General features: G+C 39.0%; 1 protein-coding gene across 1 annotated transcript in view; it reads left to right on the plus strand.

Annotated features, from left to right (window-relative positions):
• Nucleotides 1-11,550, plus strand: part of LOC129240520 (sodium-coupled monocarboxylate transporter 1) — a 28,163-nt gene extending 16,613 nt beyond the window's left edge. The window contains exons 4-11 of the mRNA XM_054876415.1: nt 6,313-6,378; nt 6,461-6,580; nt 6,652-6,806; nt 6,879-7,128; nt 7,202-7,582; nt 10,108-10,301; nt 10,365-10,554; nt 11,524-11,550. Coding sequence (XP_054732390.1) covers nt 6,313-6,378; nt 6,461-6,580; nt 6,652-6,806; nt 6,879-7,128; nt 7,202-7,582; nt 10,108-10,301; nt 10,365-10,554; nt 11,524-11,550 — 1,383 coding nt within the window. The remainder of the gene's footprint in view (nt 1-6,312; nt 6,379-6,460; nt 6,581-6,651; nt 6,807-6,878; nt 7,129-7,201; nt 7,583-10,107; nt 10,302-10,364; nt 10,555-11,523) is intronic.
• The last annotated feature ends 451 nt before the right edge of the window (nt 11,551-12,001 follow it).

Here is a 12,001-nt window from a genome sequence, read left to right on the forward strand (position 1 = left end):
CTACATACTGTTTCGCAGAATCACATACAATTCACACCATAGTTTCAATTGCTATGCGAAAAGCCACAACAGTATAACTGTTCCATTTGTTTGTTTGTTTGTTTTTTGTTTTGTTTTAGGGTGAGTACAGAGTAAATGCTAGATGCGTTGCTATGCTATGTCGAGGGAAAGCACTGTAACATCAAGCTAATGAAGTTTAGTTTTATGTGTTTCTTATATGAAGCAGCAGTTAAGCAATTAGAAATGCTTTGAAAATAGTCAAGCAATTTCAATTTGTTCGCAGACTGCACAGACGACGTTTGTAAATTTATTTTTTGTAGTGAGCGGGTGCATTTCATTTTGTGGTACCTGATTAAGTATAAATTATACACCGTATTTTGTGGTCCAAATATTACTTATTTTTAAGTTTTGAATCGACGTATCGTTGACTGTGAGTACCGGTTAGTTACTTCCTTTAAAAAAAAAATTTAAAACAAATTTTGAATTTTTAGCATTAAAAATCATGAGTTCAGAACACGAATACGACCAAGTGTGGCAGCTTTTCAAGCGATTTGACGACGAAGAAACATGTTTGAAACGCAATAAAATCATTAAATGGAAGTCATCGTCACCGTCACATGGAGAGGATACACAACATGAAGCGAAGGGAACATGAGGCTCCAAAAGAACAGCCACCAGCCAAGAAGACCTGAACTCTTCACAACTTTTTCAATACTTCTTCCTCGCCTGAATCGCTTGAACAAATTGTTGCAAAATTGGCTGCAAAAGATGGAATTCCAATAAACGCGATAACGAAAAGTGAGTTCATTCGTAATAGTATCAGCCGCTTAGGATTTCATCTTCCAAAGTGTCACAAAGCTGTTCTGGGTTTGGTTATGAAGTACTGCACGAAAATAAAAAGCGATTTGAAGATCAAAATTGAAAATTTTAAATCTGCACAGCGTAAGTTCAGCTTGAGCATCGACGAGTGGGCAAGCGTGCGAAACCGACGTTACATGAACATCCATATATATTATGACGATGGACAATCTGACAACCTTGGCCTGGTTCACATTCAGGAATCATGTCCCGCTGAAAAAGTATATGAGCTCGTAAATGCAAAGCTTTCAGACTTCAATATAAAACTACAGTCCGACATCGTGGCTATTACAAGTGATGGTGCCAGTGTCATGATCAAATTTGGGAGACTATCACCAGGGCATCAACAGATTTGCTACAATCACGGCATACATTTGGCGGTCATGGAGGTAACCAGAAACGAAAAGTCGCAAACAGGATATACGATAGTGACGTAAGCGATGGAGACGATTCGGATGAGGCTCCGATGAAAATGAAAACAATGCAGCCAGTACTTCATTTTCCGACATTAATGCGGAAAACGCTTCCGATGACGAGGAAAACAATATCGTATTTGTTGCTGACAAGACGGTCACTATAAAGTCTGCTTTTGAAATCGTAAAAAAGGTTCGCAAGATAGCTTTGAAATTCAAGAACTCGCCTGTACGGAATGCCATCTTGCAGGATTATGTTAAAGAGGTCGAGAAGAAAGAGCTTTTCTTGCTGTTGGATTGCAAAACACGTTGGAATAGCCTGGAAACTATGCTTGCCAGATACATTTGCATCAGCAAGCATGTTCGTAAGGCGCTCGAAACTCTTTATTTAAATTTTATGGCCACTACTGATGCAGAAGAAAAGTATTGCGAGGATATCATAAATGCTCTTAAACCTATACGTGTTGCTGTAGAAGCACTTAGTCGCCAAAATGTGAACTTACTTGCTGCGGATTCTATTCTCAAATTTTTGTTCACAAAATTGGAGAATCAGCACACCGAATTGGGCAATGAATTCTTATCCAGCCTAAAAAAAAACTTAACAGCTCGTAGATCTAGCCGTTTGTTATCGGCCTTTAAATATTTACACGATCCAGTTAACAGCTCTAGTGACAAATCTGAATTTTTCCACACCTGTTCTAAAACAGAATTGATAAAAGAAGCCGAAAACTATTTGGCTCGTCTATTTTCTACGAGCATTCAAGAAGACCAAGCAGTATCTAGTTCTGACGATGATGACGTATTTGCAACCAACAACGTCGATGAAGAAGATATGGCGAAACAGCTTGAAAAATACGTTCAGCAATGCTCAAAACCGAAAGCAGACATTGCGCAACATGCGGCGAACCAGATGTTTTCGTCGCTTAGAAACGAGCTAAAACTATATGAAAAAACTGGAGAGAAAACACAAAATGTTGAAAGACTGATCGGGGCTTTTAACACTGTTAAGCCAACATCGCCTCAAAATGAGAGGAATTTTTCTACAGCGGGTAATTTTGTGTCCAAAACGCGTACGCGATTGTCAGACGAAGCCATTGATAGTCTGTGTTTTTTAAAACACCATTTTGGGAAATAATGTTTACAATCACTTTTTCCCCCTATTTTAATAAGTATAATCTTGAATTATTTTTGTTTTGAATTTTTTTGTAATTATTTTTGTTTCACTTTTTTGTTTGCAATAATTGAAATAGTAATATTTTCAAATATTTTTTTATCTAATTTATACTTTAATAAAAATAAATAAAAATAATATTTTATGAAATTCATTGCTCTTACACTGGTTTTAGATTTTTTTTTTTAATTTTTTGGAATTTTTCCCGAATTTTCGAGAATTCTCGAGAAATCTCAAAAATTATTTTCGGGAAATCCCGCATCTCGAGAATTGAAATTTTCGTTATTTCGGGAAATCCCGATTCTCGAGATTGGGATTTTCTCGGGAAATACCCAACTCTATACATATGTATACTATTACGTAAGTGAGTACGTCATAGTAAATAGTAAAAAGTTTAAAAATACCCACTACTAAATGCTTGCATACTTATATATCTACATATATGTATGTATATATGCATGTGTATGCACGCATTTAAGTTGGTGCGATTGTTAATTGAGCTTTCATCGGTTTATGAATGAAAATCTCAGCAACATGTTTATTCACGTATAGCAGCGAGTCTATTTAATGAGCGGAGAGTAGCACGTGAGCACTTTTTCTCGCATGCGATAAATAAATTCTTAAGGGAAAGTATTGGCACTATCCTAATTTAGAAGAGGCAAAATTATGTGTTTAATAAATAAACGCACACAAAATCAGTTGTGTTCAAGGCGAATCTATTAAAGGTAGCATCGGTAAATCAGCTGATTTATGTTTTTTCTTTCGTCGTGTCCATGTGGCAGTCAGCCCAGAGTGAAACAAGGCGAATTAATTCTCTGTTTTCTACTTGGCCAATACTTTTCTGTGACAATCCAAAAAAATTTTTTGTCCAAATATAAATATTCTTTATATACTCACTTTTTGTTGTAAATTTTCCATTTTTTATTTATGACTATTAACTGCAAATTTCTTACCGGCGCAAAAGCAAAAGTGCACAAAATACCAAACTCCACAGCAAATAAATTTGTTTGTTTTCGTAATGAACAAATATTGCCGGCTTTAATTTCTCCAGCACAAAATGAACGCCACTCTTTCATCGAGCTGTCACTTTGCTCGCAAATTTTTTTACTGAGAGATAATTTTTGTGCGTTAACAAATAAGAACTCATATGGAAACTTAATGGAAATCTTATATTGAGAATAGGGTTCAAAAGGCCAACATTGCTTTGCACACAAGCAAACACCCGGTCGGAATCAAGCGAGGATTAACACCTCGTATCACACACTGGCTTTAGACTTCGGTATTCCCGCCTAGTTTACTATATGGAATACTTGTGTGGTGGTCATCAACTCAAAAGGCAAGTTATATACAAGTATATGAAACTGCTGAGAAAGGTCCAAAAAACTGCATTTTTAGGCATCACCGACGCTTGAAGGACCATCCCTAATAAACCGCTCGAGGTGCTAGTCAACTTACCTGCTCTAAATCTGGTAGCAGCTTCAGCGCTTCGACTTAATAGTATAGCGCTATGGAGGACCCTGAGTTCGGCCACGCTTCTACCCTACATACTATGCGTAGTTTTAACCAAGAAATCGACTACTTTTTCCCAAAACCCACCTTCAACAGGCTCTTCAAGACTAGCATACCGCCAAGAAGAGAGAGGCAAACTCAAAGACCATGGAGAAAAGGGGTTGTATCCAAGCTAGTAAAAGAATTAGGATTAGAATTATCGGTCCGACTTCCGGACTACTGTAGCGCATATTAGGCAGAACTCTTAGCCATAAAGGAGGTAACTGTGTACCTTAACACACACGCCATAACCAGAACCACGATAAACATCTTCTCGAATAGCCAGGTGGCCATCAAGGTAATGGAGACAGTTATACTAAGATCAAAGGTTGCTCAAGAAAGCCAGGCAGCTCTAAAAGATATTACCATTATCTTCAAGGTCAGCCTTATATGGATTCCGAGCCATAGAGATATTGAAGGAAATTGCAGGGCCGATGAGCTAGCCAGAAAGTGTACTAAGCTTCCACTTCTTGAAAACAGAGGCAACATTGGAATCCCTATGGCAACCTGCAAATTAAGGATAAAAGATAATATTCCCCAGGAGGCCAATAGGTCATGGAGAGAAGAAAATACGCGTCTTATAACCAAGCTAATTTGGCCGCAAATAGATAGGAGAGAGAACATCAAGAGAGAACATCTCGAAGGTCGTGGCTTGTGTCACCGGATATTGGCTGTTAGGTAGGCACTCTTCTGGGTTAGGAATATTTTCGAGGTTAGGAATCGACAGTAGAACACATCCTTTGTAATTGTGTAACCTTAGAGCAAGGTTTTTGGGAAAATATTGTACCATTACAGAGCTATCCACTGTTGGGATAAAACCTATCTATGCTTCATAAGAGAGTCTAATTGGCTCCATGGACACTAACAGTAAGCTTCCCGTGTTACACAGCGGTAAGTAGGTAGGTGAAATGGTTGAAGTACCAGTCTGGCACTCCTTAAGTAGCACTGAAGCGCCGTTTTGATACCATTATGAGACCTCTAACAGGCAGATATCTACAGCCAGCCAGAGCTGCTGATACAATGGAGAAGATTGATGGGATTTAGGTTGGCGTACTGCTCCAGGCTGCCGAAGAAAGGAGCACCCAGTGACCTTAGTCGTGTAGCTGCCAAGCCCGGGCATTTACAGAGAAAATGCTCTACAGTCTCCTTCTCTGAAAGGTTCTGCAATGGGGTTAAATGGTAATCCTAGCTTTTCCGCGTGTGTACCTATAGTCCAGTGTCCGGTAAACACAGCTACGAGTTTGGAAATTGAAAGGAAAAGAGTCCAAAGGGCTTTCTGAGTCCTTCGTCTATTGTACTGGGCGGTATTGTACTAAAGGTTTTCGAAATAGCGCATGAAGAAATGAAGCTCTACTTTTCTGCGCTTTCCTGAGAAATAATTTGCGCATTTCCCCTTTAAAAACTGCCAGGGGGATGCCGATGACCGGGTAGGTGGTCTCTGAGGCCAATTCAGTCCCCTTCCTTGCAAGCTCATCAGCAATTTCATTTCCCTCTCTATGTCCCTATGTCCTGGAACCCAGATCACAGAAATGTTACCTGCACACCCAAGAGATTTGATCTCCTCCTTACAGGAGTTTACTAATTTCGTTCTGCACTATGGCGTCGTAAGAGCCTTGGTCTCGGCTTGACTATCGGAGAAAATGTTAATATCTTCCTCGCTCCCGCGTTCGGTGCAGATGTTCCCCTCGATCCAATCCTGCCTATTTGGAAAGATTGCCCTAGCACGACCCTCTAACTCTCGTTTGCGGATAGAGAGATCTGTTCAAAGTTCGGAGAAATACGATGTTAACTGCCCGAAAATGCTACCATATCCCTTGAGAGATCGCTTCCAGAGGCCAACCTCCTTTAACCTGATTGCACTTTGAGCTGCGATGGAAATAACGTAAAAGTCGATGGGAAGTAAGTGCAAAACGACATTCAGGGCAGCACTGGGACAAGTTTTGCATGCTCCGGTGATGCCAATGCATGCAGTCCACAGTGGTACCACAACAGACAACCTAAATGGTCTAAGTAAGTTTGGCTTCTCTAAGCCGACTGCCACAAAGGCCTGACCTAACCTAAAAAACATGAACTTGCAAAAATTAGGAATAACTATCACAATTTTTTTGCTATCGAGCACAAAGTTGTTGAAAAAAGTTTCCTAAGGGGGTATACTGAACAGAATGACCAAGCATATCAGCTTACTTGAATGGTTTGACAGATATCTCAGATGACGAAAGTTGTATATAACTAAAAATGCACCCGTTATATTTATGTACATAAATTGACAACTTTAATCGTGGCAAATGCTTAGTTTTGTCTGACCTGTCTTTCATTTCCCAGTATCTAGAAAGCCGTTTCGATCGACGTCTACGCATGTATGGGTCCGTGATGTTCGCAGTTATGAACGTAAGCAATACAATTTATTAATCTATCATTACTAAGAGTAAGAATTTCTCTTTAATCAAAAAAATATGTTTTATTTTCACAGGTCGCATACCTACCTATCGTAATTTATGTGCCCGCATTGGCCTTCAATCAAGTGACCGGAGTTTCCGTGCACACCATCACACCGATTGTCTGCATAGTTTGCATCTTCTACACCAGTTTGGTGAGCGATCCAACAAAATGTTATAAATTGAATTTCTCTTTTAAAGTTAAATACCAATTCGGTTTGCTTAGGGTGGCATCAGAGCAGTCGTGTGGACGGATGTGGTGCAGACAGTATCAATGGTGGGCGCTCTAATACTGGTAGCCATCAAGGGTACCCATGACATAGGCGGAGCGGGTGTGGTACTACAGAACGCTTGGGATACAAATCGCATTGAAGGACCCGAGTACGTTCGTATATCTTAAAGCACTTCGGTGTTTTTGTTTTCAACCTTAAACCAAATTTTCTCACCCCCCAGCTTGAGTATAAATCCAACAGTGCGGCATACGCTGTGGTCCCAGTTGATCGGCGGCGTATTCTACTGGACGCAGACCAATGCAGTTTCGCAGAATATGATTCAGCGTTATCTCGCATTGCCCACTTTGCGCGCCGCGCGCATTGCTTTATTCATCTTTTGCCTTGGTGTATTGGTTATGATGGCGCTTTGTGGCTACAATGGCTTGCTAATTTATGCCACATACAAAAACTGCGATCCGCTCATTACAAAGGTGCGAAATTACTTTACCACATTTTTGCCTTAATTGCTTTATCAAGAATAATTGTAAATGTTCACTTCTGCAGCTGGCGAAGGCGCGCGATCAACTGCTGCCACTCTTCGTAATGGACACATTAGGTGATTATCCTGGGCTTACTGGCCTCTTCATCGCGGGAGTTTTTAGCGCCGCCTTGAGTTCGCTTTCCACTTGTTTGAATTCGATGTCGGCCGTGGTGCTGGAAGACTTTGTGAAACCTTTTGTGAAACGTCCGCTGACTGAGTCGGCCATCAATTGGATCATGAAATCGGTTGTGGTGGGAATGGGTGCCATGTGCGTTTGTCTGGTCTATGTAGTTGAGCACATGGGAACTGTGTTGCAGTTGACCATGAGTCTAGAGGCTATTACCAATGGACCACTATTTGGCATATTCAGTATTGGCATTTTCATGCCTTGGATAAGTGGCAATGTAAGTAATAATGTGAAATATTTTTTATGTACTAGGTGTGACTATTTCATAACTAGGCTGACACTGTACACACTTCATTTTGATTTCATGTAGATATATATTTTTAGAACCACCTTCAATACATATCTCTCCTCTTTACTTACAAAACTCCATGCGCATCTTCCATTTATCGTCACAATAAAGTATTTCTCTGCCAATTAGGAAACCGAAGTCGCGAATGGTTTAACATAGAAATGCAGTTCCTGGGTAGAAAACGTATTTTTACAATGCGAAATGAGTCGTCTCATTCTTTTGCTATATTCTTACCACTACAACAAATGCTGAAGTAAATAAAAATAATTAAAAAGCTTAGATTAAAAAAAAATCGCCTGCTTTCGATCTAATAACCAGCGAAATCCCAAAGCAATTCCCTCAAAATATTATATCAAGGATAATAAAACTTATACATGCGGTCGCCGTAGCCGAATGCGTTGGTGCGTGGCAACTTGCAACACACCATCACAGCCTCCTAGACCATATTTGTCAGATCGCTTTTTTCGAATCAAATGCTCCGAATTCAAAGAAATTAAAGCTGGCTTTCCTTTACTTATTTTTTTACTTGCGACTCTCAACAATCAGAAATGAAACAGAGCAACATTTGCAGACGACATGGCCATTTTGTGGGTTGGTAAAACATAGTCCGAGTCAATTGAAAAACTGCAACGTCACTCAACAATATTTTTCAACTGAAATGAAACAAAATCGGTACATATCGACTTTGCCTACAACAAAATCATATGACTCCCTTTGTACACAAACGGAGTATAAATCGAACCTCTAAATATCTGGGTATGACTGAACTTAGATGCTAAACTCAAATGGATTATATACTAACCTCTTTGGTTAGCAAACGAGTTACTTCAACCCGCAAGCGAGCTTGGCAGGCTGAGTGCAGATGGGCAAAGCTGATGTTTGCTGTGATGTCCGACCGACTGTGGCAGATGCTCCTGTCATTAAGCAGAAGGGACTGTAGGCAGCTGATTAGACGGGCAACTTTCTATGGGCGAAGCACATGGAAAAGGTAGGCATCTCCGACAGTGCACTCTGCTCAGCATGTAGAGAGGAGGATGAGACGGCGGACCACTTTCTGTGCGACTGCCCGGCATTCGCTCGAGTCAGGCTTGAGGTCTTTGGCACTCACGTGTTAAGCAGCGACCACTTTAGCTCCTCGGCACTACAAGATCTACTCAGATATCTTCGGAGGTCGGGTAGGCTTAAGGAAACTTAACCTTTGGGAACAAAGCCGCTCAACGGGCGAGCGTCGCTGAGGACGAGAGGTATTGGAATACGCAGTAAAGAAAATAAATACGGTGAACGTTATAAAAACTAATTTTTTATTTAACACAAGAAAAATTTTTGCATAAAATCAAAAAATAATTATAAACAAACTGCTATCACAGCTAATGTTGAAATGCCTGAGTGGATTGCTTATTGCACGGATTTCACTTCTCCTTGACGAAGTAGTGCCGTCATCTTCCGTCTTATCAGATTCAAAGTAATATCCGTCAGAACTGTCACTATCTAACGTAACATCTCCAAATCGTTTAGCCATCGTGCGTCGGATAAAATATAAAGTATATAAAAAGCCTGCTGGTTCCTCTGGCAGTAACACTGAGAGACTGAATCGAAGAACTGAAATTCGTTCTGCCTCTACCGTCGTCTCACATCGTAAGTTTACATTATAAGGAAGATAAGACTTCCTCGCTAATGGCCTCTAATGTCTTTGAATGAAAACGTGACTCTTTTACTATGGCTATACGTATCTTATCGCTCAAAATGTCAGACGTCGCGAGCCTTGCAGCTACGAACTAATTTGGGCGGCTATATGACGACACTCGTCACCAAAGGGTTAAAATGGGAACTCAAGTGCAGTACAATGGACTTAATGTGGACTGAGTACTGCACTTAACAAGTTAAAATGGAAAAAAAGAGTTGAAAATGAAATATGATCTGACTTATGGCAGATGCTCAAAACAATATGGACACATGAAATCCAACTATGAGATTGCTGAAGCACCAGCAACACCTTGAAAATGCAAAGGTTTTAAAAGAAAGTAGTAGCAATCTCGATCTTGGTATTGAGCCAGTTGCTGCGGTCCTCCAAAAATATGTCATATCGCACATGAAGAGGCTCTCCTATCATTTTAATAGCGAAGTTTCAGCTTTCTCCGAACAGAATGAATGGAAAGAAAGACTGAAGCGAAGACTGATTAAAAAAAAAATAAAAATTTTCACCACTACCAGCGGAAACAAAAAACAGCTCCAATTCAAATTAAGTCTATGGCTATGCTGAATTGTTTATAAAAGCGACAGGCACTGGATTCGCAAGAGAACGCTTCTCGGTAAAGAACTGGCGACCACTGGCATTTGACGCATGTGCATTTCTTTACAAATTGATTATGTAATAGTCACACATCATATTTACGCAAATCTGAATTTAATTGTTGGCTGAATAACTAATTCATATTTAATAATTCTTTTCGCAGAGCGCTTTGACTGGTGGCATTGTGGGCGTTATTGCCATGTCATGGATTAGCTTGAAGGCGCAATGGGCTATAGCCTCCGGCGCTATTAAATATCAGACAAAGCAGATCACTGTTGACCAGTGCGAATATCAATTCGATAGAACAGGCTTGCAATTGAGTAGCGCCAATTTGACGGAGCTGAATGCGGCAGCAGAGTAAATATTAAAAAATAAAAGCCTTGTCAACAAAATATTAACTTCTGTTATTTCTTTTTGAAGGGAAATATTTCCATTGTATCGCATATCTTATATGTGGTTTACTTGCCTGGGTGCTTTGATCACAATTTTCATTGCTATTCTGTATTCGAGCATTGCGGGTGGCCACGATCCGAAGAAAGTGGACGCGACGCTTCTGACTCCCTGTATAAGAAAATATGTACAAACCGATGAGGATTACAAGCATGCAAGCGTGAGTTATATATTTTTTGTTAAATAAGCTCAACAATTGAAGGTAATTGGAGATTTTGTTTTTCAGAACCCTTTTAAGAACAACATTCCATTAAAGGCAAGGTTACGTGCCGATGAGGTTGCTCTGTGAGGGCATTCACGTTTTTGGAATAGCTTTGAGTATGCAGTGTCTGATAAATAACCGAATAGTATTTAGTTTTATACAAAATGTTTCCTATTTAATAGGTTACAAAACCGAATTTATGATTTAATAATTTTGTATGACTAATGAAAGCTGATTATTATAAAATTGACTAAAATGTTTCAAATGTGGATAGAGGCATTCGAAGAGTCAAGCGGCTTGATTAAGATAAAATATTTATAAAACTGATTTGAAGGGTATTTTTCTCAGCCAGCCTCTAACATAACAGCTCACGCTATCATGCCATACATTTTTTTCAAACAATGGCATGCATCCTTAAGGGGTTACATACGTCCAGAACTAAAAAAAAAATTTTTTTTTTACAGAGTATTATTCTTTATAGTTTCAGGTGTATTTATGTGGAAGTCGATTGTAAAAAATCCCCATAGATTCAAAGTTATGGTAGAAATCTGCTCGATGAGAGTTTGATGCGCACAGGTAGCTTCTTCGTTTGAAGCAGCGACCCCGAGCGAAATGCACTTGAAAATTTAAACTCATTTTTCACGAAACTACCTTTTCCGGCACGGTCTGCATGATAACTCATACAGTTTTTAATATTTATTAATGCGGTTTTTTTTTTAATATTCGAAAGTGTTTTCTCTATAGATTGGATTGTGATATTTTTATTAAGAAATTTTATAAACATAATTAAAGTGTGACATTTATATGACGTAAAACGCATATTTTTTTAAATGCCGTAAATTACAAAATTTTTTCGAAATTAAAAAATCCGGCTCGACAGACTACAACTACAACTTTATTTTATAAGATATTTTTTACTTTTTACAGATCCATCAACATGTCAAGGAGAAATAATGCAAACCGTGGAGCAATTTTTTGTTCATTGTACTTTGGTTTTTGTCTAAAAAAAGTTATTCTTTCAGCGCATTTTTGGTGCTGCTGAACGAATGCAACCTCTTTCCTTGATAAATAAAAATAAAAGGTTTGTTTTCAAATAGTTTATTTACGTCTCTCTTCTAAATTAACCCTTTTTATATTTAAAAATAATACACATAAATTTACAAGTGAAAACACAAGAGGGTATTTTTGTTTTGTAATTTCTTTGGCTTTTATTTTTCAACAAATTTCGTTTGGAAATTTTGAAATTCTTGATGAGTTTCAGCTCATCAGTTCGGTTTTCGTGAGAAACACGGCACAATTGAGCAAGTCAATCGTATCAGCTCCGAAATAAGGAATGCTTTTGAACGACAGGAGTAATGCTCAACCATATTTTTGATGATCAAGTGCTCGACAGATATGGCACGAG

Source organism: Anastrepha obliqua, chromosome 1 (genome assembly GCF_027943255.1).
Source record: "Anastrepha obliqua isolate idAnaObli1 chromosome 1, idAnaObli1_1.0, whole genome shotgun sequence".
Taxonomy (NCBI): Eukaryota; Metazoa; Arthropoda; class Insecta; order Diptera; family Tephritidae; genus Anastrepha; species Anastrepha obliqua.